Source organism: Ursus arctos, unplaced genomic scaffold, assembly GCF_023065955.2.
Source record: "Ursus arctos isolate Adak ecotype North America unplaced genomic scaffold, UrsArc2.0 scaffold_19, whole genome shotgun sequence".
NCBI lineage: Eukaryota > Metazoa > Chordata > Mammalia > Carnivora > Ursidae > Ursus > Ursus arctos.
Window position 1 is genome coordinate 45,722,366 of NW_026622863.1, and position 24,434 is coordinate 45,746,799.

Here is a 24,434-nt window from a genome sequence, read left to right on the forward strand (position 1 = left end):
GACTGGGTGGGTGGGGAAGGAGGGACGGGGGAGACCTCTGGGGCAAGTGGGGGAAGGGAGAGGAGGGACAGAGGGGGTAGTGGAGAAGAGAGGGCTGCAGGGAGAGAGGGAGGGGAGGGGAGGGGTGTGGAGACGGGGAGTGAGACAAACCGGGTAGCCTGATGCCCCTGTGCGGGAGGGGAGAGTGAAGTTGAGAGGCAGGTCGGCGACCTGTGGGGTGGGACTGAGAAGGGTGTCTGCGGACCTCCAGAGCCAGGGAGGAGCGGGAGGGGACCAGATGGAAGGCGAAGGGGAGGCGGAGGGCGGTGCCAAGCTAGAGGCCAGTGGAGGGTGGGGTGGGGGCACCGGAGGCCCTCGAGCTGAGCTGACCCTCTCACCTCCTCCACGCCCTTTGGTGCCTGGTGTTTGCCTTGTGGAGGCGGGATCCATCCCTATCCCGTCCCCCCCCAGCCCCGCCCACAGCTGCACAGTGACTCCGGGAATACTCACATCCGGCCCCCTGGGACCGGAGAGGGTGTCTGCCTGTGTTTGTGTCCCTGCCCTCCAGGGCCCCTGCTGTTGGGGCTACAACAGCTGTCTGGGGAGGTGGGCAGGTGGGGCCTCCTTAACCCTGACCTCCTGGAACCTTGGTGGGGGGGACCAAGGGCCCCACTGAGCCTGGCCTGACCCCCTTGTCTCCAGCCTGGGTTGGGAGGACTGTCTGGATCATCTCTTCCTTGGCACCTTTGTCAGCAGCCCTTGATTATCTGTCCAGAGCTGATTTCCAAGCCCCAAGTTTGAGTAATGGGGCCCGTGGGAGCAGCTGGAGGAAGAGCACGCCGAGGAGTGTCGGGTAGTCATGCCCTAGAAGCGGGAGTGGGCAAGGACAGCCAAGGGCCCAGGGTAGGGCCCTGAGCAACCGGGGAGGGGTCTCCACCCCCCACCCCCGGCCCCCCGCCCCTGGGCTGGGAGAGGGAGAGGTGGCAAGGCCCCCCGGAGCTCCCCTGGCTCATCTCACTTCTCCCAGCGGAGCTGACACTGCTCCTCCTGGGGGTAGTTAGAAATCTCAGGGTACGGTTTTGGTTGCTATGGGCAGCAGTCTGGATCCAATCAGGAGAAACCACCCAGCAGTTGTAACAGGGACAGTCCATCCCGGAGAATGACCCAAGAGGTGCCTTACAGTTGGGGCTGGAAGTGTGCCTCCCACATGAGCACCCCGGTCCAACACCGACCTCCCTGAGCTCTGGGCGCCCCCTCTGGATCATGCCAGGGCGGCTCGGCTCCTTGCCTCGCTAACCAGAGACCACGCTTGAGTCCAAGGTCCAGTCAGCGACCTGAGAAAGCTGCTAGAGCCATCCAGCTGCACTAGCTAACTCATTATCTCAAGTAAGTGCCCTGGACCGTGAACTTGGCCCTCACTGGTTTAACACCCTTAGACTTGCGCCCCTCCCCCCAGGTTTCTGCTCTATGTTTGCAAATCTTGCTATTCTCCTAGTGTAGAGGCTGCCTTCTCTGGGGGCTAGTGGGTGGCTGTGCCCCCCGAGCCTGCTGAGATGGAACCCTGGGCGGCTGTGGGTCGGGTGAGAGCAGGGGCGCTTGTGAGGAGCCTAAGAGCAGACGCCCACTTCCGAAGCATCTGCCCGGGGGAGGGGAGCAGAGCGTCGCCAGCACAGGCAGGCTGCTGGTCTCCTCAGCCTCCTCGGGGTTCGAGAGCGTCTCTTTCTGCTGGGTCGAACCAGGTGACCCCATTCCACATTTCAGGGTCCCTCTCTGCCAGTCGGCACCCTCACTTGAACATGAGAAAATTGTCAAGACTGGGGATTCAACCATCATCACTCGGCAACCCGCAAACTCAAATGCCACGGTTTTCAGCACTACAGGGGCTTCGGGGGGCAGCACCCCTTCCCAGAAGGCGGCCTGAGCTGAGCCAACAGACCTGTCCTTGTCTGTGAGCGCTCAAGGGCACCCCGCAGAATCTGTCCAGCATCTATCTTTAGAATTGTCATTACTGCCCCAACAGTCAAGTGCAGCGGCCGCAGGATTCCCAGGGCACGTGCCTCAGTTGGCACCTCGTCCCAGCCCCCGGCCAGAGCCCGACTGTGCTGCCACTGCCCGCTTCCCGCCACCAAGGAGCTCAGCACTGCACTCCAAAGGCAGGACCAAAACCAACCCCAAATCCCCACTTTGTGAGTCTATCTCCTGGAACACTCCAGATGCCACTGCTGGGTCAGTGTGGATCCAGTCGGCAGAGAAAAACCACAGTAATTTGAACACATGACATTTAATGTCAAGAATTGTTGACTTTCAACAGTAAATCGAAATAAGGGATTCACTGATAAGGTGCCTTGGCATTACCGTCAGTGCCCCTTCTGGGACGCAGCGGGGTCTTCGCAGGGGCCCCGGGCACTTCGGGGAGCCGCCTGCTGGGGAGGCTGCGGGCCTGGCAGGAGCCGCAGAGCTCGCAATGGAAGCGAAGGCCTCCCACTGTCCTCTCTCGGGCGCCCTCTCCCGGCAAACCTTGGCGCGCCACTTAGCAAAGGAAAACCGTTTCAAAGGCGCGTTTCCATGGAGCAGAGGGGAAAGCTGGAATTGGGGCAGAGTCAATACATGGGTAAGCGGGGACACCGTGGGCCTGGGGCGCTCTGGGCGTTGAGCGAGTGGAGGCCGGGGGTGCCGCGGGCGCGGTGAGCTGAGCGCTGTCCCACAGGGAAACGGGCTGGTAGTGCACCTGCATCAGTCAGGGACTCAGCCGGAACAGCAGCACATTCAAATGAGGGTACTTTGAGAAGAGTCTCTACAAGTCAAGAGCGGGGTTTCTTGGCATGGTAGTGGCCAGGTGGGGGGTAAATCAAGAGGGGAAGTCATGGGGGGGGTGCACCTCCCCTGGGCCCGGCCCGAAGAGGCAGGAGGAGGCTGTTGGAACCCCGGAGAGAAGCCTGTGGAAAGAGCTGCCGGACAAGGTGACAAGAGCTGTGACCTTTCAGCCCGGGGTGCAGTCAGCCAGAGCCCCTGAGGTGGTGAATAAGTACGCCAGCCTCACGCTCTCCCCTCTGACCGGCCGGCGGTGCCAGCCCCCCCATCACCCCCCCAGCCTCCACGTGGAGTGAACCCAGCAGAGAACTGTCAGCCCTGCCACAGAGCCCTGCTGACGCCCAGCCTGACGAGGAGGGGGCCGAGGGCTAGGCCGGGATGGGGCTGGCTGTGTCCCGAGACTGCTCCTCCGGCCCCGACTTGAGGCCCCGGGCCCAGTCAGCCCCCAGGACCTCGCAGTTAGGCAGCATCTCCTCCACCAGGATCTGCGTGAGGCCCGGGTTGGACACGGCGGGGAGGTCTGAGATGTCCAGCTTGCGGAGGTTCCTGAGAGGAGGCAGCAAGGGGGAGGCCCGCATGAGGAGCGGAAGGGTGTGGAGGGGCGCGCCTGCCCCGGCTTCAGCCCCTACCTAGCTCTTTAAAATAAAAGTCTTTAGCTGCCTGGACTATGTTCGAGAGAGCTGGCCAAGTACAGACACCCACCGTGGGGATTACAAATGGACACCCTGGCAGCTCCTGTTCGCAACACTGTAAATGTCATCGAGTTTTCATTAAAATAGAAAGGAAGAAAAACAAGGAGTGCTTACCCCCCGCCCCCAGCAGATTCACTGCGACTGCTCACCTGGGCTCTCCCCACACGCGCTCCAGGTCGGTCGTGGAGGCAGGGCTATGGAGACTGCTAACCGCCCGCTCCCCGCTTTCCCGTATCTGTGTCAGATGCCCATCCCCCACCCCCCTACCCCGGCTTGGGGCCCTGCCTGGGCTGAGGTCTCACTGGAGGTGGTGCAGGCAGGCGAGGCCCCGTTCAGAGATTCGGGGACAACCAGCCAGCGAGAGCTCCTGCAACGAGTTGGCCAGCGGATGGAGGCGGCTGAGACACCAGTCATCCACGTGGGGACAGCGCTGCAGCCACAGGGACTGGAGCTCCTTCAGGGCCACTGCAAGGAAGGGGGGGAGGTGAGGCCACTGAGATCCTCTCTGGAGCCCGCCACCAAAGGGCGGATGCATGGGCCCGCCCGTCTCCACCCCTCTCACAGACGCTGTCCAGGCCTTGGTAGTTGATGGCACAGCCGCTGGCGTCCACTGCCTCGACAGGCACCGCCTGGAATGTCATGAAGTCAAGAGGGAAGTGGCCACGTGCATTTGACCGGATCCACTCCTTGCCCTGAAACCTGGAAGGGGACAGGGGCTGTGAGCAGGGCACCTCTCCTCCCAAGCCTCCAACCTCCCGAGGACGCTCCCCAGCCCCGTGTGCTGACGGGGTCACACCACATCTGGTGCACCTGACGCTGTACTAAAGCCTTTCCGTGTTGGCCCTCCCTGGGTCCCCGGACATTCCCACGGAAGAGGCAATGTTTGGCTTTTTTTTTTTTTTTTTTAAAGTAGCACCGCATCTAGTGTGGAGCCCAACATGTGGCTTGAACTCACGACCCTGAGATCAAGAGTCAGACCCTCAACCGACTGAGCCACCCAAGCGCCTCTGTTGGTCATTTTTACTGCGGGTCAGAAAAAACTGATAACATAGGAGAAGCGGGCAAGAGTACAAGAATCTTCACAGCCAAGCAAAAGTCAAGACCAACTCAGACGTGTAGTGCTGTTTCTGAGGAACGGGCTGGAGGAAGGTGCTCAAACCAAGGGAAATTTTCATTGGAGCCAAGTGAGGGGTAGATGCATGAGCTACGTTTCTCAAAAAAGAGGAAAAATGAGAACAAACAAAGAGGAGGAGGGAGGGAAGAAGGAGAAAGGAAGGCAAGAAGGAAGGAAAAGGAACACCGACATTTACTGAGCTCTGGTGCTGCGCCAGGCCTGTTCCAAGTGCTCCCACTGCAAAGTGTCCCTGATTCTTTCCAGCAAACCTTGTAGATTCCACCCAACCACCGGCCCATTTTACAGCGGGCAGAGCGGGAGTTCAAGAACAAGCTCCAAGGGGGGGGGGGCGGGCAGAGCCCGGGGCTCCCGGTAAGTCCCAAGAGCCTGGGGCTCAGCGCTGCGCAGCTTCCCCCACCCCCTGCTGACACTTTTGCCCTCGTACTTGACCGCGCCTCCTTGCTTCAGGATGAAATAGACACCCGCGACGTGGGGCCCGAAGCGCTCCTGGATGTAGGTGAAGGGCCTGTGGAGAGAACGGTGGCTGCGTCAGCCCCCCGTGCCACCGCGAGGGTCAGAGTCCGCAGCACCGGGACTGAGCCAGGCTGCAAATAGTTACTGAATGTCTATTAAGTGCCGGGCACCAAGACAGAGAGCGTCCCCGCTCTGTGAAGCTAATTTACAGAAGGAAACCTAACAAACCCGGAAGTTAAGAGCAAATTGCCGAATCAGATCCACCGGGGAAGTAACACAGAGGGACTGACTCTGGAGTGGCTTGGGGCAGGGGTGGGGATGGAGAAGCCTACTTCAGTTCGGGTGTTAAGAGATTGACTTCTTGCAGGAGGTGATGCTTGAGCAGAGATTTGAGGGGTGGGAAGAAATTCAAAGGTCAAGGCGTGAGCCTGCCAGGCCAAGGGAACAGCTAGCGCAACCGCTCAGAGGCTCAACTTCGGAGGGCAGAATAAACAGCAGTAAGAACACCATGCTGGTGCGGGTAAGGGGAGTCCCTGGTAGAGGTCTCAAAGCTCAGATTTTAGACCTTGGAGTCTGGCTTTTATTCTAGCTGCAATGGGAAACCATTTGAGGGTTTTAAATAAAGTGGTGTTTTCTATTTTAGGATTTTTTTTTTAAGATTTTATTTATTCATTTGATGGAGAGAGCACAAGCAAGGGGAGCAGCAGAGGGAGAGGGAGAAGCAGACTTCCTGCTGAGCAGGGAGCCTAACATGGGGCTGATCCCAGGACCTTGGGATCATGACCTGAGCCGAAGGCAGAGGCTTAACCGACTGAGCCACCCAGGCGACCCTCTGTTTTAGTTTCTTAAGAGTCCTTTGGATGACTTTTAGACCGTAACAAACTGGAGGGGGCAAAAGGTGACCAGTTCAGATTACTGCACTCAACCAACCATAAAATGAAGGAGCTCCGACCAGGCTACAAATAGTGAGGAGCTTAACAACTGGGCACATCTGGGATGGTCTGGTATTTTATTGGTGGACTGGATGTGGAAGCCAGAGAAGGAAGAATAATCAGGGAAGACTCCTTAGAATTTGGCCTGAATAACTGGGGACAGTGCTGCTGTTTCCTGGGATGGGGAAGGCTTGGGGGTGAGTAGACTGTCTTAGGGGGAAATCAAGGGTTTGCCATTGGCCATGTTCGGTTTGAGGTGCCAGCACGACCTCCAAGAGATGGTGGGCAGCGGGTCACCTCTATGAGCTGGAGCCCTTGGGAAAGGTGTGGCTGGAGAGGATGCAACTTGGCGGGCCTGGTATAGAAGCGGCAGGAGCAGGATGTGAGTTCTGCCTGTTCAGGCCCCAGCAGCAGGCTCTCGCCTGCCAAGGCTTCTCACCGATTTTTCTGGTGCACCGTCAACACCTGCTTTCGGAGCAGGTACTCCCTGAGAGCCTGCACGTCATAGAAGCGGTCAGCCAGGAACTGGAGCAGCGACCTCTCCTTCTTCTGACTGCCCTCTGGGCCCACCGCCCTGCTCAGGCCACGGATACCCCTGGTACTCAGGTTCCATACTGGCGTTACCAGGTGCAGGCGCTGGGGAGGAGCGGAAAGGAGAGGCTGAGCCTGGAGCCTCCTATGAGTGTCAGAGTCGGATCCCCCTGCTCTTGGTCCATGAAACTCTACCCTGCCACCCTCCTCCCCACTGCTGCTTCCTGGCCCACAAAATTCTCCTTTCAGAACTTCCAAATTCTGCTTTTGAGATCCCCCAAATTTTCCCATGTTTTCCCTTAATCAGCCCCAAATTCTTTGATTTGGCCAAACATTCTTGGTCTTCCCAACTCTCCCCGGGTGTTTTCCCAAACCCCTATTTTTGTTTTAAGACCTCTATTATCTGACTTCTTAATTTCCCACAAAATACCCCTTAACTTTATCCAGTTTTCCCTGGATTCTTCCTGAATAACTAATTTCTTTCCCCCAAATATCTGAATTTCTGTCCAAACCACGATTAATTTACCCCGTAAAGCTCCCAAACTCTTCCTTCAATCTCTTCTCAGTCTTCTCTTAGCCTGCTTCAGTTTCTTTTTCTGCTTCAACCAAATTTTCTCGGTAATTTGCCCAAATCCTTATTTTCCCTCAAAATTCCTATGTTCCCAACCTCTCACCTTACTTTTCCCTAAATCTATTACTTGATTTAAGGTCTTTCTAAATTCTCCCCTTAATTTCCCCTAGGTCTTTCCCTTGGAACTCCCATACTCATCTTTTGGTTCCTGTCCCTCACCTCCATCGTCCCTTTGGTTTTCCATAAAAATGCGTAACTATCCCATGAGCTTCCCTCACCTGTACCCTTTGTTCTCCTAGCCTTGGACCTCAAAGCCCGGCATCTCCACCAAACCCTCTTCCCTGGCCGATCCCACTCGCGCACGCCCGACTCCCCGCGCCCGCAATCGGGTGCCTCCCTCTGATTGGCTGGGTGCGCCAACTTCGGAACGCGCTCCCTGCTTCCCGGTTGGTTTCTCTCCGCCAAGTCCCCGCCCCGCTTTCTCTCCAAAGCGCCCCGGCTGCCCTGCGACTCGCACCGATCATTCTGGGCTCCCGAAGGTCGCACGTCAGCGCTCCCAGCATGAGCCTTAGCGGGAGAGGCCTCCTGCTCTCTCTTGCCCCTTGCTCCCTGGGAGTTGACAGAAGCCCTGAAGGCGGAGGCAGCAGAGCGGACTTCAATTTAAGGGCTCTAGGAGCTCCGGTCACTTACCGCCCCGGACGCCGCCATCTTACTAGGATTACGTAACCGGAAGGGGCTGGTTTTTCTTAGCCCGCCCACTCTGTTCAGTTTGAGACTCCTTTGCCGTGGCCACGCCCCCTCCATTTTCCGACTCTCTTAAAGGCACCAGCACTTTCTACTACTCTGGTTTAGAGGTTGCTCCGAACGCTATTTCCACGGCCCTTACAGTGAGACTCTGCAGCCTTTCCCTGGGAGAGAGCGGTTAGTCCTTCCTGTTAGAGTACCCTCCCTCCGACTGTACTCACAGTCCCTCCGAGCTTGCCTCTTCCTCCAGCTTTCATTCGCTACCTCCTTAACGAGTAGGAAACTGACCGTGTCATTCTTTACGCCTGGGTCAGGGAAGGAAAAGGTCTAGTGGGTGGTGAGGTTAGACTTCAGGGTAAGAGAGGTGAGATCTCAAAGTATTGTGATCTCGATTTCAGTTTGGAGTTCAGCGCTCTCTCTCAGCGTGAAGATTTAATGTAAAGTCTTGTTGAAAGAATCATTCATTCATTCGCAGAGATTTACCGAACACCTGCCACGTGGCCCAAACCATTTTGGGTGCTGAGGTTACCATGGTGAACAAGACAGACCAAGCCCTTGTCTCAGGGAGTCAACATTCCAGGCTGGGAGAGGATGGACAAGAAACAAATGAATTAAGCAAGATAATTCCAGATAATGTTTGATAAGAGACAAATAAGAACACGCAGTATAATGGGCAGTGACTAGGGTGTAAGGGCATCAGCAAAAGCCTTTCCGAAGAGGTGATCTTTAAGTGGAAGTGAGGGATGAGAAGGAAACAGCCATTCAAAGATCTAGGGAAAAAGTATTCCAGTTGCGGTAACAGCCAGTGCAAAGGCCCGGGGGTTGGGAACCAGCTGGCAGAGAGAAATAGGAGATGAGTCAGAGGTGGGCAGGATGCTGACTGCCGAATTCCATTCTCAGGGGAATATCGTGATCTGATTTATGCCTTTTATTTTTTAAAAAAGATTTTATTTATTTATGTTAGAGACACAGAGAGAGTGAGCGGGGGGAGGAGCAGAGGGAGAAGGACAAGCAGACTCCGTGCTGAGTACAGAGCCTGGCACGGGGCCGAACTCACGACTTGGGGACCATGACCTGAGCTGAAATCAAGAGTCAGATGATTAACCGTGAGCCACCCAGGTGCCCCTGATTTATGTTTTTTTAAAGATCGTTTTGGTACACGTGGGTGTCTCAGTCCATTAAGTATCTGCCTTCGGCTCAGGTTATGATCCCAGTGTCCTGGGATCGATCCCAGCGTCGGGCTTTCTGCTTGGTTGGTAACCTGTTCCTCCCTCTCCCTCTGCCCTTCCCCCTGCTTGTGCTCTCCCTCTCTCTCTTTCTGTCAAATAAATAAATAAATAAAATCTTAAAAAAAAAAAAAGATCATTTCTGCTAGGTGGAGAACAGACCTTAGGCAGAAAGGGTAGCAGTGGGGGCCGGCAAAGAGACTACTGCAGCAGTCCAGGCAAGAGATGAGTGGGATGGGAGCAGGGATGGGGCAGTAGGAACTGGTGAGAAGTGCTCAGATTATGAGTCTATTTTGAAGGTTGAGCCAATAGCTCCAGAAACTAAAAGGATGGGGATGCCACTTAGGGAGACAGGAGACTGGGAAAGTGACAGGTTTGAAAGGCAGATGTGGTGGGCTGATTAGTGCCCCCCCGCCAAAAATTCATGCCCTGATCCTTGGAACTTGTGAATCTGTTCCTTTGTATGGTAAAAGGAAGATGTGATCAAGTTAAGAATCTGGAGATGGGGAGATTATCCTGGGCGATCAGGATGGGCCCAGTGCGATGACAAGGGTCCCATTAGATCGAGGCAGGGTCAGTCAGTGGGAGATGTGATGATAGGTGCAAGAATGATACAGGGAAGGGGCGAAGAGCCAAGGACTGCGTTGGTGGCAGCTCCTGGAAGCAGAGGGAGGCCCATATCCAGTCTTTTCTGTGGCAGGGCCTGCGCTGACAGTCATGGTATCTGTGGGCATGTCAGGGGTTAGCAGGACTGGCTGTTCAGCTGTGCGCCAGTAGCCTGGACACTGAGGTTACCACAGCTGAGGGATCGCAGTTCCTCAGGCACGCTAATCGGGAAGCCGTGGGGTGGCCCAAGAGCAGAAGACATGGTCAAGCTGGGAAAGCCAGAGAGTGGAGAGGAAGGAAGTGTGGAGGCTGAGGAGGAGGGGCTGGGGGGCTGGGGCAGGACCCAGGGCGGGACAGGTGAGGCCCAGCATCCAGACACCCAGCCCCCACGAGGGGTTAGGCCTAAGAAGGGGTCAAGAGGGGTGGGGGTTTTACCTCTGGCAGAGGGGCCGTGGCTGGACTCTTGTGAGCAGAGTTGAAGTTAGACTTCAGAAGGAAGAAATTTCTCACAAGGCTGGCAGTTCTCACCAGAGAGCGGACTTTGAAATGCTGACCCAGGCACCCCCACATGCCCTTTGCTCCCCACTTCCCTTGCCGGCTCCTCAGGGGACTGGGCCATTCTGGACCTTGCCACTTTCTGCTCCTGGCCGCCACTGTTCAGAGACTATGGAGCTCTGGAGGCAACTGAGGCAGGCGGGACTGGTGCCCCCGGGGCTGGGCCCCCCTCCGCAGGCCCTGAGGGAGGTCCCCCCAGTGGGGAGAGCTGGCCAGACACTCTTGTCCCCAGGGGCAGACACTGCAGGTGCCAGGGAGAGTCTGGTGTGGATCTGGGAGGAGCTGGTGAGTGAGGGGTTTGGAGGCACAAGAGATGGGGCGCAGGTTGGGGTGGGAAGAGAGAACGGGTGTGTGAATGGGAACAAACGGGATTGCAAAGGGCCAGAGATTGAAGGACAGAAATTCAGAGACGAGAAAAGAGAAACAAGCAGACAGACAGAGACAGAGATCCAAAGAGTGAGAGACCAGAGTAGAGAGAGAGTGAGAGACCGGAGTAGAGAGAGACAGGGACAGAGAGGCGCACAGAGGGAGAGACAGAGGCAGAAGGCAGATTAAACCTGAGACAGAGAGATGAGATAATCCAAGGCAGGGGCAGAGAAATAGAGACAGAAAGGGATATGGAAAGACATAGAGGCAGGGGCAGAGACAGACAAGGGGGACACAGAGAGCAGAGGGACACAATAAGGGAGGCACAGAGACACAGAGACAGTGAGGGACGAAAAAAGGGAGAGACAGAGGCAGAGATCGAGAGCAGCTGGGAGAAGCTGGCTGGCAGTCAAGGTCCGGGGCACAGTGAGGACCCCGCCATGTGCCGCGGGCCTGGAATGTTAAAGAGAAGCTTACTTGGGCGCCTGAGTGGCTCAGTCGTTAAGCATCTGCCTTCAGCTCAGGTCATGATCTCGGGGTCCTGGGATCAAGGCCCTCGCAGGGCTCCCTGCTCAGCGGGGAGCCTGCTTCTCCCTCTCCAGTTCCCCCTGTGGGTGTTCCCTCTCTCGCTGTCTCTCTCTGTCAATAAATAAAATCTTAAAAAGAAGCTTACTTATGGCACCTATTAAAGATAGTGAAGTGGTAGGTGCGGGGACCACCGCAGCGGGGGGCGGGGGGGGCATGGAGACAAGGGCTCAGCTCTGAGCACAGCAGGGGCAAGTGGGGATTTCTAGCGAAGGAGAGGGTGGAGGTCAGCAGATGGGAAATCAGCAAGCGAAAGCATCAGGGGGAAGGGCGTCTGGCTGAATTGACATCAGGATTCTTGGGGAGGAGGCCAGGCAGAGGAGGCGTGACCTGGGCAGGGATGGGGGTGGAGGAATCAGCTCCCATACCAGGCGTGGTCAGACGTGGAGGAAGGGAGATTCTTGGTAAAACGGGATTGTACAAGGAAGCGCAGAGATGGGCCGGGGAGAAGGTTGAAGAGCTTAGCTGTAGTTTGGTCAAGCAAAGAATCTTGGCCAGGACTGGAGCAGGTTTGAGGCGGGGAGCACGGTGGAACCCCCCCCCCCGCCCCCCTGCCCTCCGGGGTCAGATGCCCATGACTCCACCTTCCCACTGGCAGGGGCACCTCCGCCAAGTGGACATCCAGCTGCTGGGCCAGCTGTGCAGTCTGGGGCTGGAGATGGGGGCGCTGCGGGAGGAACTGGTCACCTTCCTGGAGGAGGAGGAGGAGCCTGAGGAGAAGGAGGAGGAGGGACACCTGGCGGTCTCCTGCTCAGCCCCACACCACCACCTGGCTGACTTCTTCGAGATGACGATCTGAGGCCCCACCAGGTGCTTCCGAATGATGCATGAATGAGATGCAAATTTATGCAAAGGAGGGGGCTTCTGCAGTCAGATCCCCCTGAGCAAACACGTTCTCTGAAGATGTCTGTCTGCATCTAGACTGAGGGGCTGGCCTGCGAGCTCTGGGGGTCTGCAGCCCCTGTGGGAGGTGTGCAGCTGTAGTTGCCCGTGAACTGCAGGTGTGTCGCAGGGGACACGTGGGGCTTTGCAGATGGGATGGGAGATGCTCGCAGATGATCAAGGTGCCCAGTACGGTGCCCCCCGCCCCCCGCCGCCGCAAGTGGCCATAGAAATGTGACTGGTCTGAATTGTGGCCTGTTGGACACATTTCAAAGGCTTGGCGTGAGAAAAAGGATATAAAACAGTTCAATAATCTAAAAAAATTGTTGGAATGTTAATATTTTCTGCCTAATGTGATAAATAAAAATATTACTACAATGCACTTCACCCGGGTATTTGAAACTTTTTTAATGTGGTAAAATAGATATAATAAAATTTACCATTTTTGCTATTTTTCAGTGTACAGCTCAGTGGTATTAAACCCGCGCTCACTGCTGTACGACCACCGGCACCATCCATCTCCGGAACTGCTCGTCTTGTAACCCTGCAACTGGACCCGCCAAACAACTCCCCAGCCCCCCTCCCCAGCCCCTGGCAACCACCATCCTACCTACTGTCTGTCCACATTTGACGGCTCGAGGAACTTCACATCAGTGGGGTCACACAGCCTTTGCTTTCCGGAGTCTGGCTTATTCGCGTGATGTCGTCAAGCTTCCCCCGTGTAGCAGCGAGAGTCAGCATCTCCTTCCTTTTGTGGCTGAATGATATTCCTCTGTAGAAACACAGCACAGTTCGTTTATCCGTTTTTCTGTCAATGGGCTCTTGGGTTGGGGCGCCTGGGTGGCACAGTCGTTAAGCGTCTGCCTTCAGCTCAGGGTGTGATCCCAGGGTCCTGGGATCGAGCCCTGCATGAGGCTCCTCCGCTGGGAGCCTGCTTCTCCCTCTCCCACTCCCCCTGCTTGTGTTCCCTCTCTCGCTGGCTGTCTCTCTGTCAAATAAATAAAATCTTAAAAAAAATAGGGGCTCTTGGGTTGTTTCCACCTTTCGGTGACTGCAAATAACTTTGCTGTGCACAAGGATGTGGAAATATCTATTCAAGTCCCTGCTTTCCATTCTTTGGGGTATATGCCCAGAAGTAGAATTGCTGGGTCATAGGGTAATCCCATGTTTGAGGTTTTTTTTTAAGATTTATTTATTTTTATTTAAGAGACAGGGAGAGAGAGCAGGCGGAGGATCAGAGGGAGAGGGACAAGCAGACTGTGTGCTGAGCAGGGAGCCTCATGTGGGGCTCGATCCCAGGACCCTGAGACCATGACCTGAGCCGAAATCAAAAGTCGGACGTTCAACCAACTGAGCCAGCCAGATGCCCCCTTTTCCGTTTTTAAATACGAACGCTAGATGATTTTAAATTACGTACGGATCTCCCGTTGTACTTCAGCCCAGCACTGTTTGAGACGATTGAAAATGGAATGTGGCTGTGAGCAGAGGAGCAGTGGGGTTTCTAGATGTTCCCAGATGAGTTGCAAACGTGTCATATCTGGGGATGGAGGCCCAGGAGAAGCCCACCGCACATGTAACTATTCCCAAGGTCTACGTTCGCAGAGAAAAGGCCCAAGTCAGCGGGTGGAGGGCTCCAGCGTGGGGAGACACATCTCTTCAGGGGAGACATCTGGACATTCGTTGAATCATTACTCCCAGTGAAGACAAACGCATGCTTACATTTTTGCAATTTTTCATCAAAACACTTTCTAGTTAAAAAAAAAAAGTGGGATGTGGAGGCGATCTGGCTGCGACATCTGTCACCCCATTGATCACCAGGGTTGATTCGGCGGAGCTGGCTGGCTAGGCGGTTGTCCCCTCCCTCCCTCACCGCTCTGCGTGCGTCCTTCCTGAAGCTTTGCGCTCAGTCCAAGAGGACCACCTTCCCCGACAGCGGAGGACCATTCTTCGGTCGAGGGTATACGAGTTAGCAGTGTTCCTCTGCCAGAGCCTCCAAACAAGCTCTCAAGGTCTATTAAAAAAGCCAAGCAAACAAAAAACCTCACTTTCTAGTTGGGAGTGAGGATGTTCCAGAGAAAGGAGATGTTGGCAGAAGAGGTGCTGAATCCCTATCGGTGGGGATTTTCTCCTTAAAAACAACCTGCTGATTTTGTCCAGTGGCGTCCTCCAAGGCTAGGGGAGGGGTGCAGGGGAATTAAGGGGTTCAGTCTCCTTCCCCCAAACGGTCCTCCTTTGCCAACCTTACCCAGGTCTGCGGCTCCTGAGAGATGCGCTGTGGGCGTGGGGGAAGGTGTTGGGAGTCAGACCCCAGCACCCAGGGTGGGAGAAAGACACCCGGAGAGCGTGCAGATGAAAAGCCCCTCTCCCTCGTGAGGCATTCTAGGAAGAAGCTGGGAGCACTCCAGGGTCTCTTGGCAGCTGTGTCCAGGCTGTGGGAGCCATGAGGGCTGAGGAGGGGGCTCCATTGCCACGGGGTCTGGGTTGGTCTTGGGAGGGAAGAGATGGGAGGCGGGGCCCTGAGGAGGGGCTGGGGGGGCACTAGGGAGGGAACGCTCACTCTGCAAGAGCAGCATGGTGGGTTCAGTTAATAGAATATAATTGGAAACGTTGGGGAGACAATCAAGGCTCTGATTCCAATGTCCTAGTTGAGATTGATGCCCCCCCGGATCAGATAGGACCCCACCCTTGAAGGAGCTATGGTCAGCTTGGTGGGTATTTCGTGGACCTGGAGAAGACAGAGCTATAGAGATGCAGAAGAAATTCGAGGGGGAGGCTTTTTAAAGGGAAGAGGCTGTTAGATGTCCAATCTGGGATTCCCTACGAAAACCTGCATCAGAGCGAACCATGTGGCGGATATGCAACCCTTCCACACCTGTGTAAACAATCAGGACAAATCCAGGGAGACTGGTCATGCTTTAAGATCAAGAATAATCTTGGGGCGCCTGGGTGGCACAGCGGTTGGGCGTCTGCCTTCGGCTCAGGGCGTGATTCCGGCGTTATGGGATCGAGCCCCGCATCAGGCTCCTCCGCTATGAGTCTGCTTCTTCCTTCCCACTCCCCCTGCTTGTGTTCCCCCTCTCGCTGGCTGTCTCTATCTCTGTCAAATAAATAAATAAAATCTTAAAAAAAAAAAAAAGAATAATCTTCCTCGGGGGGCTCCTGGGGGGCTCAGTCATTTAAGCATCTGACTCTTGATTTCGGCTCAGGTTGTGATCTCAGGGTTGTGAGATTGAGCCCCGCATACAGTTGGGCTCCATGCTAAGTGGGGAGCCTGCTTGAAGTTCTGTCTCTCCTTCTCCCTCTGCCCCCCCCCCAACACCTCTCTGATGTTTGATCAAAGGGAAGGGACTGTAGAGAGAAATGTGTCTCCATGGAAAACGCCAGCAAGCACAGTTTTCTGAGGGACGACATTCAGGCCATTCACTGTCTCTTACTTGTTTTGACCTCTTCATAATCGATGCAAACTGGGTCCTGAGAGATGTAGCTGCGTTTCCCTCCTGCTGTGCAGAAAGCGGGTTCATTCTGACCTAGAGGCCTTACTGGTCCCTTGAGATTGATTCACTGACCTGTAGACAGGTCCTTCCTGACACTGGGCCCCTGATGTCATTTTCTCAGAGCACTTCCTTTAGAAATGGAAATTACAATTTTTAAAAAAGATTTTATTTATTTATTTGAGAGAGAGAGCTTGCGTGCATACAAGCAGAGTGGGGGGAGCGAGGCAGAGGGAGAGGGAGAGGGAGAAGCAGACTCTGCCCTGAGCAGGGAGCCCGATGCGGGACTTGATCCCAGGACCCTGGGATCATGACCTGAGCTGAAGGCAGATGCTTAACTGACTGAGCCACCCCGGCGCCCTGGGGATTACAATTTCTGATTGCAGATTCCTTCTCTGTCCCTTTTGAGATGTATCTATGTCTCCTTAAAAGCCTCTTGCCCGGGGTGTCTGGGATCAAGTCCCGCATCAGCTCCCTGCTCAGCGGGGAGTCGGCTTCTCCCTCTTCCTCTCCCCCTGCGCGTGCTCTCTCTTTCTCAAATAAATAAAATCTTAAATTAAAAGAAAAGTCTCTTCCAGTCTTAGGACCCAGGGAACAGCTCCTGTGTCCCTCGCTCTGCAATGTAATCCTCCCGCACACAGTGCCCCTACCTCCCAGGCCCTGAGGGACAGCGGAGCCTAACTTCCGTGGGTCACCTTTCAAACCGAGACGTAAAACTACCTTCTGTCAGGGTTTTATGAGAACTTTTACTGTGCCTTCAAGTAAGGCTGATCAGCCAACAGAGATGGCCTGTAATTCCCTCTCCCCAGTTTAAAACCTCTCCAGCTGTGTTTTAGGAGGGCTGAGTTCAATCGACCTCCCCAGTTGCATCGTCCTTGAGTCAAAGTCTTCCTCACCTCTTTGCTCTGTCGGCACAAGTTTTACTGAGATGACCTGCCTGTCGGTAGCTGAGCTGTCAGCTTGCACACAGGGTCAATCTTTGCCGTCTTCTCAAGTCTTCCGATCTCTTCCCTTATTGGGCTCCATCCTCCAAACCGACAATTTTCTCCCTCCCTCCCGAGTTGGCGTCTGCAGCAGGAGGTGGCCTGACTGCCCAGACCCTTCGGACCCTTGGTGGGGGGCTCAGGTTGCCTTGTAGCTGGCCTTTGTCCCCAGGATGTGAGAAGCAGCATGAGCCAAAGCACAGGACGTCCTAGAGACCTGGAGGGAAGCCAGCTGCAGCAGCCCCAGCTCCCCCAACTCCAACGGCGTTCGAATGCACAGATGTTTTCACTTCACCCTCAACGAGTGAAATCTCACCGATTTTAGAAGACATTCTGGCCTAAAACACAACTCTAGTAGACAGTCAGATCCTTGCACAGTGGGCCACCTGCACGCCCGCACCAGCAGCATGGGACATGGAACCAGCAGGTGTGAGGGCTGACGGAGAGCGGCCGCACCTGACCGTGGGTCTCTGGAGCACGCAGTGGAACCCGAACCGGCCTCCCCTTGGGCTCCAGCGCCCCGTGCCAGGCCCGCCCTGGCTGCTGGCTGCCTCAGGCGGAGAGGCTGCCTGGGGAGGGTGCCACCGCCAGGCTGGGGGCGGATCTCAGCTGTCAGAGCCTCAGGTGCTCTGGCTCTTGGAGAGCTTACATTGCATGAGATGGGAGTTTAGCACCTGGTATCCCCAGAGTTTGTTTATAAGTAGGCGGAGCCCAATACGGGGCTTGAACTCATGACCCTGGGATCAAGACCTGAGCTGAGAATAAGCGTCAGATGCTCAACGGACTGAGCCACCCAGGAAGAAACAGTGCTCCCAGAAAGAAAATCAGTCACATAACCACCACCGAGATAAAATTGTCATCATTTTTAGGTCCTATTTGTCATCTGTTTGTCTCTATCCATCTATCATCTACTAGTTTTTTTTTCTGGAACATTTACAACTTAATTACAGATGTCATCAACTCTGCCCTGAATGCTTCCAGCTGCCTCTCTTCGGAGATGAGCATTCCCCCTCCCGCCCCTGGCAGTACCCGACAGAGTCATAATTCCCTGACATCGAATACTCTGCCCATGTTCAAACTTCCCCACGAGTCTGTGGTCATTGGTAACAAAGCAACGGGGATCTGCCCCGGTCTTGCTGAAAGGCTATGTTTAAAAATATATGAACAGGGACGCCTGGGTGGCACAGCGGTTAAGCGTCTGCCTTCGGCTCAGGGCGTGATCCCGGCGTTGTGGGATCGAGTCCCACATCAGGCTCCTCCGCTATGAGCCTGCTTCTTCCTTTCCCACTCCCCCTGCTGTGTTCCCTCTCTCGCTGGCTGTCTCTCTCTCTGTCGAATAAATAAAATCTTTAAAAATATATATATATATATGAACAGCTTTATTTTTATTTTTTAAAAGATTTTATTTGAGTGAGAGAGAGTACAAACAGTGGGGAGGCCAAGAGGGAAAGAGAGAGGGAGAGAGAGAGAGAAGCAGACTTCCTACTGAGTGGGAAGCCTGTTGCGGGACTCGATCCCAGGGCTCTGGGATCACGCCCTGAGCCGAAGGCAGACGCTTAACGACTGAGCCACCCAGGCGCCCCTATTAAAAAATTTTTTTTAAGATTTTATTTTTTAGTAATGTCTATACCCAACGTGGGGCTTGAACTCACAACCACGAGATCAAGAGCCCCAGGCTCCACCAACTGAGCCAGCCAGGCGCTCCTATATATCTTCTTTAGACATCTGTCTATACCCTTTGCCAATTTTTAGTATGAAATAGTTCTTTTTTTATTATTGAGTTGTGTATGCTCTTTGTATATTGTAAATACAAGTCCCTTATCTGATATGTAGTTGGCAAAATTTTTCACCCCTTCTACGGGTTTTTTCACTTTTGTGATGAAGTTCTTTGAAGCACAAAAGTTTTCACTTCTGATGAGGTCCAGTTTACGATTTTCACTTTTCTTGCTTGTCCCCAAATGTATTTTATGCCATTTTTCTCTAGCCAGGATCTACACAAGGGTCCCACCTCGCACGTGATATTTAGAAAGCCCTTCTTTTCCCAAAAACTTGACTGTGTGTGGGGCTCAGGCTGGTGGTCTTTGGGGGCCCATGTCTGAGCCTGCCTGGCAGATTTCTCCTGGGGCCTCCCTCTTGCCCCTCCGAGTCCCCCCCCCCCCAACTCCTGTAGACTGCAGGGGAAGCCCAGACTCGGGACTCATCGCAGTTTAGGGGGAGCCCCATGTGTGCAGCTCGGAACATCACCCCTAATCCCATCAGGCTGGCTTAGTGCATTGAATGGTGACCACCCCCCGGCAAAGATATGTCCATGTCCTAAACCCCAGAATCTGTGAATGTGACCTTATCTGGAAAAAGTTTCTTTGATGATACAATGAAGTTAAGGATCTTGGGATGAAATCACCCTGGGGTCTCTGTGTGAGTCCTAAATCCAATGAGAAGTATCCTTATAAGAAATGGAAGCAGAGAAGTCACAGAGAGGAGAAGGCCACGTGAAGACAGAGGCAGAGGGTCGAGTGATTTGGCCACAGGCCAAGGAATGCCGTTGGCCACCAAAAGCCAGAGAGGAAAGGAACAGAATCTCCCTTAGAGTCTCTGGAGGGAATGTGGTCCAGCCGATACTTTATTTTGGATTTCTGGCCGCCAGAACTGAGATAGAATAAACTTTCTCTTGTTTTAAACCACCAAGTGTGGTAATTTGTTATGGAGCCGAAGAAACTCATGCACCGTCCCCCGTGAGGGCTAGAAAACCACCCCCCCAATAGGAATGGGGAGATCTGTCTCCCCAGCGTTATCTCCCTGAGATCCTGTGGGGCCCTGAGGGGACACCTAATTCCCGTGGATGTCACATCCCCAGACTCCATCCCCCCCCCACCCTCCGTCCTGTTCCTGGCCTGAGCCCACTGTGCACAAAGAAAGTCACTGTCATCCCTCCTGCGTTCAGACACACACACCTTCTGTGCAGAGGGGCTTCCCTCACCCCTGGACCCTGGTGTCTGCTGGAAGGACAGGACCCAGGCTTTCAGGGAGAGGAGTTGCTTCCTGTCATCTCCAGTGGGGATAGGTTAGGGGTTTGTTTTGCTGCCTCTTTTTTCAGGGTAACTATAGACTTTCATATAGTCAATGTGTTTCACTGATTTTTTTGATGCTCGAATCGTCTCCAATTTGGTCATTGATTTGGCCAGAGCCAAATAACCAGGTGTCAGTTTCAAAAGAAAGAAAACTCAAAACTCTCCCATTGGCAATTACAAGACAGCCAGAGCTCCCCATTTCTGTAGGTTTTTGGTGGCTTGAGCTGATGTGGAATTCACAGGGAGGACGAACACATCCATTTGCCCTGTGAGGCAGGGCTGGCTTTCCGGGCTGGTGATCTGTGCAATCACTCAAGCATTACAAGGGCCTGCGGCTAGGAGTAGTACTGTGCTTTTGCCATCTTGAAATTCTTAACAGTTTTTGAACAAGGAGCCCTGCATTTCACTTTACAGTGGGTCCTGCCGTTGATATAGCTGGTTGCCCCAGGAGTGACCATGGACTGGTCGGTCTCCTCCTGGAAAAAGGAAGGTGTGATGCCGCCAGGGGCTGCAATACGTACTTCAGCCACCAGAGGGCGGCACCGCCACAGGGTAGCCTGGAGGGTTGGCCGTCAGCTCCAGCAGTTTGGCTTTTTCTACTCTTTTTGGGTCCTCATAGGTCTCTCACTGTCTCCATTCCTTCCCTTCTCTCTCCCCAGCTCACAGAGAGAATGTTCTCCGTACTTCGGGGATACACATTTTTGACTCCACAATCCAAGGTCGCAGGCTGGGTGATCACAACTATTTGGCTCAAATATGAACGGCATTAAATAGACATAATAATGTCTACACTAAATGTTGGTCTTAGGAGAATACTGCAGAGACGGGGATTGGAAGAGGGCTGTGTCGTGATGATGGAGAAGATCCGTCCGAGTCCCCATGTTCTAAGAGGGAAGACCTTAGCGCCTAAAGGTAAGTAGCCTCGGAGCCTGGTGAGCAGAGCTGATTGGGGCCCATCCAGCGGCGCTGGTGCTGTTCCCAGCAGAGCTCCCCGGCGTGGCCCCAGACAGAGAAGCCGGGGCTTTCCTGGGACCATCTGAGACACAACACACAGCAACGTCCAGTGTGGTCACCAACACAAGAGAGGGAACATCCGACAGGAGCGAGCCAGACGGGTGGTGCTCAGTGTGAGTATCGGGACTAGAGTAATCATTTCATCGTTGGAGCCGCAGTGGGGCTGCATGACGACAAGTCACATCTCCCTGGCGGGGTGGGTCATCCACGTCAAAATACGTCTGCTCTGGGCCACCCTTACACACCTGATTAAGATACGTCCAGGAAGCCCAAACTTCTTTGGTGTTTGTCCATCAGACTTATGGGGGCTGACTTCTCTCTGTCGCTCTCTGTTTTGACATCAGGGGGACGGAATTAAAAACTCGTAATCTTCGGTTGATTCATGACCCAGGATGGTCACCAGTCCGTAAATGGCCTGCCTTCCTTTTTTAGAGAAATATTACTTATTTAACTGAATTTTTTATTTTTTACTTATATCTTTGGAAGCAGGCTCAAGTTGCTGCTTCCAGAAAGACCTCCACGGGTGGGATTGGAGAGACAGCTTGCTAAGGAAGCTGATGCTACTTCCTGGAGGGGAAACGCTGGGAAATCAAGATGCTGTGTTGGCTTTGGGCCGTAGCCCCTCTGCAGCCTCTTGGGAGCAGCAAGGCTGGGATCCACTGGCTCCACGGCCCTGAGTGCCCGGGAGGCTTAACCGGCATCTGACAGACCCACACCGCACACGTGTGACTCTGCTGTCCGTGAGTCAGGAATTGCTGTGGGTAGCTTATCACGATGTGCTTTGCAAGGGGATTGGAGGAGCATGAGTTAAGTCAAGCTGGGGCATCTCTCCCAGACCTCAGCGGGGCATCTCCACAGCCGAGACCTTTATTCCTGCCACCTCCCAACCCGATCCTCCCTAAGTCTTGCTCTTCTCAGCCAGAGTCAAGTGCATCCTACAGGGGCTCAGTCCAGGGATCTTGGCATTATTCTGGAGGCTTCTACTCCATCAACAAGCCCTGCAGTCTATCTACAACGTATAAATAGAGAGAAAACGTTCGTCCAAACAGCCATCACCCCTCAATGAAGGTATCGTGACAGTCTCATGACAGGTCCCCTGCTGCCTCCTTGTCCCCAACTTCCCGTACAACAGTCTCCTCACTGTAAGATCTCTGATCCTCAGAGAGGAGTTCCTTTAAAACCCAAGATCGGGGGCGCCTGGGTGGCACAGCGGTTAAGCGTCTGCCTCCGGCTCAGGGCGTGATCCCGGCATTCTGGGATCGAGCCCCACGTCAGGCTCTTCCACTATGAGCCTGCTTCTTCCTCTCCCACTCCCCCTGCTTGTGTTCCCTCTCTCACTGGCTGTCTCTCTCTCTGTCGAATAAATAAATAAAATCTTTAAAAAAATAAAATAAAACCCAAGATCGCTCTTCTTCTGCCCCAAACCCTCCTGTTTACTCACACCTCAGTCACACCGAGATCCAAAGCCCTCCCCGCAGCCCACAGGCCCTACACCGGGGCAGCAGAAAGATGAGGAGTTTCTGCCAGAAGGTCCAGCAACTCAGTGCTTTGATGGGGAAAGTCTTGCAATGAAGAAAATGTCAGTGGAAATCCACAGGGCACTTAGTGATGTGGACTGTCTGCTTTCTGGCCCAAGCTCCTTGGTTCCTTGCAGACAACCCTCTGCTAGCAGCACTACCCCTCCCCAGCCTGGTTCCTGCCGTACGTCTGCCGTCTCGCCCACCCCACGTGCTCTGGCCACCGTGGCTTCCTGACCCTTCCTCAACACTCAAGCAAGCTCCTGCCCCCGGGCGTCTACACGAGCTGTTCCCTCTCTTGGGAATAATCTTTGTCCAGAGACTTACAGGACTGCTCCCTCCCTCTCTTCAGGTCTCCCTCAGATGTCACCTCACCACGGAGGGTTTCATTGGCCATCTTAGACAAAGGAGAAAGAGCTCCTCGTGACACCCTCACTCTATGTCCTTCACCCAATATTGTTTTCCATTCGAAGACTTGAGAGGACAGAAATGTTGCTTTTGATGTCTTTTTTCCGGAGATATAATTGATGTTTAACATCGAATTAGTCCAGGGGTAAGGCACACGGATCTGATCTATGTACATATTGTGAAATGATCACAATAAGGATAGGTCACGTCCATCAGCTCACGCAGTCAGAGTTGCTTGTCTTAGCAACTTTCAAACACGCGATGCAGTATTGTTAACGGTAGTCACCATGCTGTGCATTCGGCCTCCAGGACTTATTTAGCTGGAAGATTTTACTTTTGCTCACCTTTACCCATCCCCACCACCCCCGCCCCTCAGACAAGGCAACCGCCAACAGTTCTCTGTAAGATTCCACAAATAAGTGAGACCCTACGGTGTCCTTCTCTGGCTGACTGGTTGCACTCAGCACAATGCCCTCAAGGTCCAGCCACGTTGTCGCAAATGGCAAGAGTTCCTGCCTTTTTATGGCTGAATAATATTCCACTGTATTAGGTCCCACCTAATTTCTTTACCCATTTATCCCTCGGACATTTGGGTTGTTTTTGTGTCTTGACCCTTGTGAATAATGGCACAGTAAACATGGGGGTACAGATATGTTTTTGAAGAAGTGATTTTGTTTCTTTTGGATATACACCCAGAAGTGGAATTGTTAGATCAGATGGTAGTTCTGTTTTTAATATTTGGAGGACTCGCCATATTGCTTTCTATAACAGTTGCCCCACTTTCGTTTCCTCCCCGTCCTCCCCAGTACTTGTTCTCTCTTGCCTTTTGATAATACCATATTCTAGCAGGTGTGGAGCAATATTATTGGGGGTTTGGCTTGCATCCTGATGACTAAGGATGTTGAGCACCGTTTCATGTATCTGATGGCCAGCTGTATGTCTCCTTTGAGAAAATGTCTATTCCGTCCCTCTGCCTCTATGAATCAGATCATTTGGGTTTTTTGGTTTGTTTTTCTATTTTTGCAATTCAGTTGTAAGAGTTTTCTCTCTATATATGCTTTTTAAGTAGGCTTCCCTCCCAGCATGGAGCCCAAGTTGGAGCTTGAACTCATGACCCTGAGATGAAGGCCTGAAATGATATCAAGAGTCATTTAACCGACTAAGCAACTCAGGTGACCCTCTTTCTTTTTTCTTTTTTTTTCTTTTTTTTTTAAAGATTTTACTTATTTATTGGACAGAGAGAGACACAGCAAGAGAGGGAACACCATCAGGGGGAGTGGGAGAGGGAGAAGCAGGCTTCCCGCTGAGCAGGGAGCCCGATGCGGGGCTCGATCCCAGGACCCTGGGATCATAACCTGAGCCGAAGGCAGACGCTTAACGACTGAGCCACCCAGGTGCCCCTCTTTTTTCTTTCTCTTTGCATTACTTACTTATTTAATTTATTAATTTATTTTAGAGAGAGAGAGAGAATACATGAGTTGGGGGGAGGGGGAGAGGGACAGGGAGAGAGAGAGAATCCCAAATGGACTCCAAGCTCAGTCTGGAGCCCTACACGGGGCTCAATTTCACAAACCCCAGATAATGACCTGAGCCAAAATCAAGAGTCAGACACTCAACTGACTGAGTCACCCAGTGGCCCCCCAAGCACCCCTCTTTTTATATTTTGGATATCAATCCCTTATCAGACAGATGATTTAAAATTTTTCTCCCATTGGGTAGGGTGCCTTTTCATTTTGCTCATGGTTTCCTTGGCCATGCAGAAGCTTTTTAGTTTGATGTCATCCCACTTGTTGATTTTTACTTTTATTCCCTTTACTTTCCTGTGACTACAAAAAAATCATCGCCATGTCTGATGTCAAGGAACTAACTCCTTGTGTTTTCTTCC

The 24,434-nt window shown here is 53.5% G+C and overlaps 2 protein-coding genes and 1 long non-coding RNA gene across 3 annotated transcripts; 2 read left to right on the forward strand and 1 right to left on the reverse strand.

Moving 5' to 3' along the window:
• Positions 1–127: 127 nt before the first annotated feature.
• On the forward strand, positions 128–5,707 carry LOC130544133 (uncharacterized). Its single transcript, XR_008960148.1, has 2 exons — positions 128–1,365; positions 1,741–5,707. It is a non-coding gene; the product is annotated as an uncharacterized LOC130544133 (long non-coding RNA).
• Positions 3,251–8,153, reverse strand: DMAC2 (distal membrane arm assembly component 2). Its single transcript, XM_057314415.1, has 6 exons — positions 8,070–8,153; positions 6,442–6,638; positions 5,042–5,122; positions 4,045–4,181; positions 3,768–3,947; positions 3,251–3,336 (listed from the first exon to the last, which is right to left on the reverse strand). The coding sequence occupies exons 1-5, from the start codon at positions 8,103–8,105 to the stop codon at positions 3,781–3,783; spliced, it is 618 nt and encodes a 205-aa protein (XP_057170398.1). The 5' UTR covers positions 8,106–8,153; the 3' UTR covers positions 3,251–3,336; positions 3,768–3,780.
• A 2,131-nt stretch (positions 8,154–10,284) lies between these two features.
• On the forward strand, positions 10,285–14,524 carry ERICH4 (glutamate rich 4). Its single transcript, XM_057314416.1, has 3 exons — positions 10,285–10,520; positions 11,785–11,996; positions 12,528–14,524. Exons 1-2 carry the CDS (start codon positions 10,347–10,349, stop codon positions 11,983–11,985), a joined length of 375 nt encoding a protein of 124 aa, XP_057170399.1. The 5' UTR covers positions 10,285–10,346; the 3' UTR covers positions 11,986–11,996; positions 12,528–14,524.
• The last annotated feature ends 9,910 nt before the right edge of the window (positions 14,525–24,434 follow it).

What these genes read in the sequence shown, in the direction of transcription:
- DMAC2 (XM_057314415.1), bottom strand. Translation starts at nt 8,105, where the DNA reads ATGAAAGCTGGAGGAAGAGGCAAGCTCGGAGGGACT. An exon ending in GAGGCAAGCTCGGAGGGACT is followed by an intron (nt 6,639 to 8,069) that starts GTGAGTACAGTC and finishes GCTCCTCCCCAG; the next exon opens with CGCCTGCACCTGGTAACGCC. An exon ending in ACGGTGCACCAGAAAAATCG is followed by an intron (nt 5,123 to 6,441) that starts GTGAGAAGCCTT and finishes TTCTCTCCACAG; the next exon opens with GCCCTTCACCTACATCCAGG.
- ERICH4 (XM_057314416.1), top strand. Translation starts at nt 10,347, where the DNA reads ATGGAGCTCTGGAGGCAACTGAGGCAGGCGGGACTGGTGCCCCCGGGG. An exon ending in TGTGGATCTGGGAGGAGCTG is followed by an intron (nt 10,521 to 11,784) that starts GTGAGTGAGGGG and finishes TCCCACTGGCAG; the next exon opens with GGGCACCTCCGCCAAGTGGA.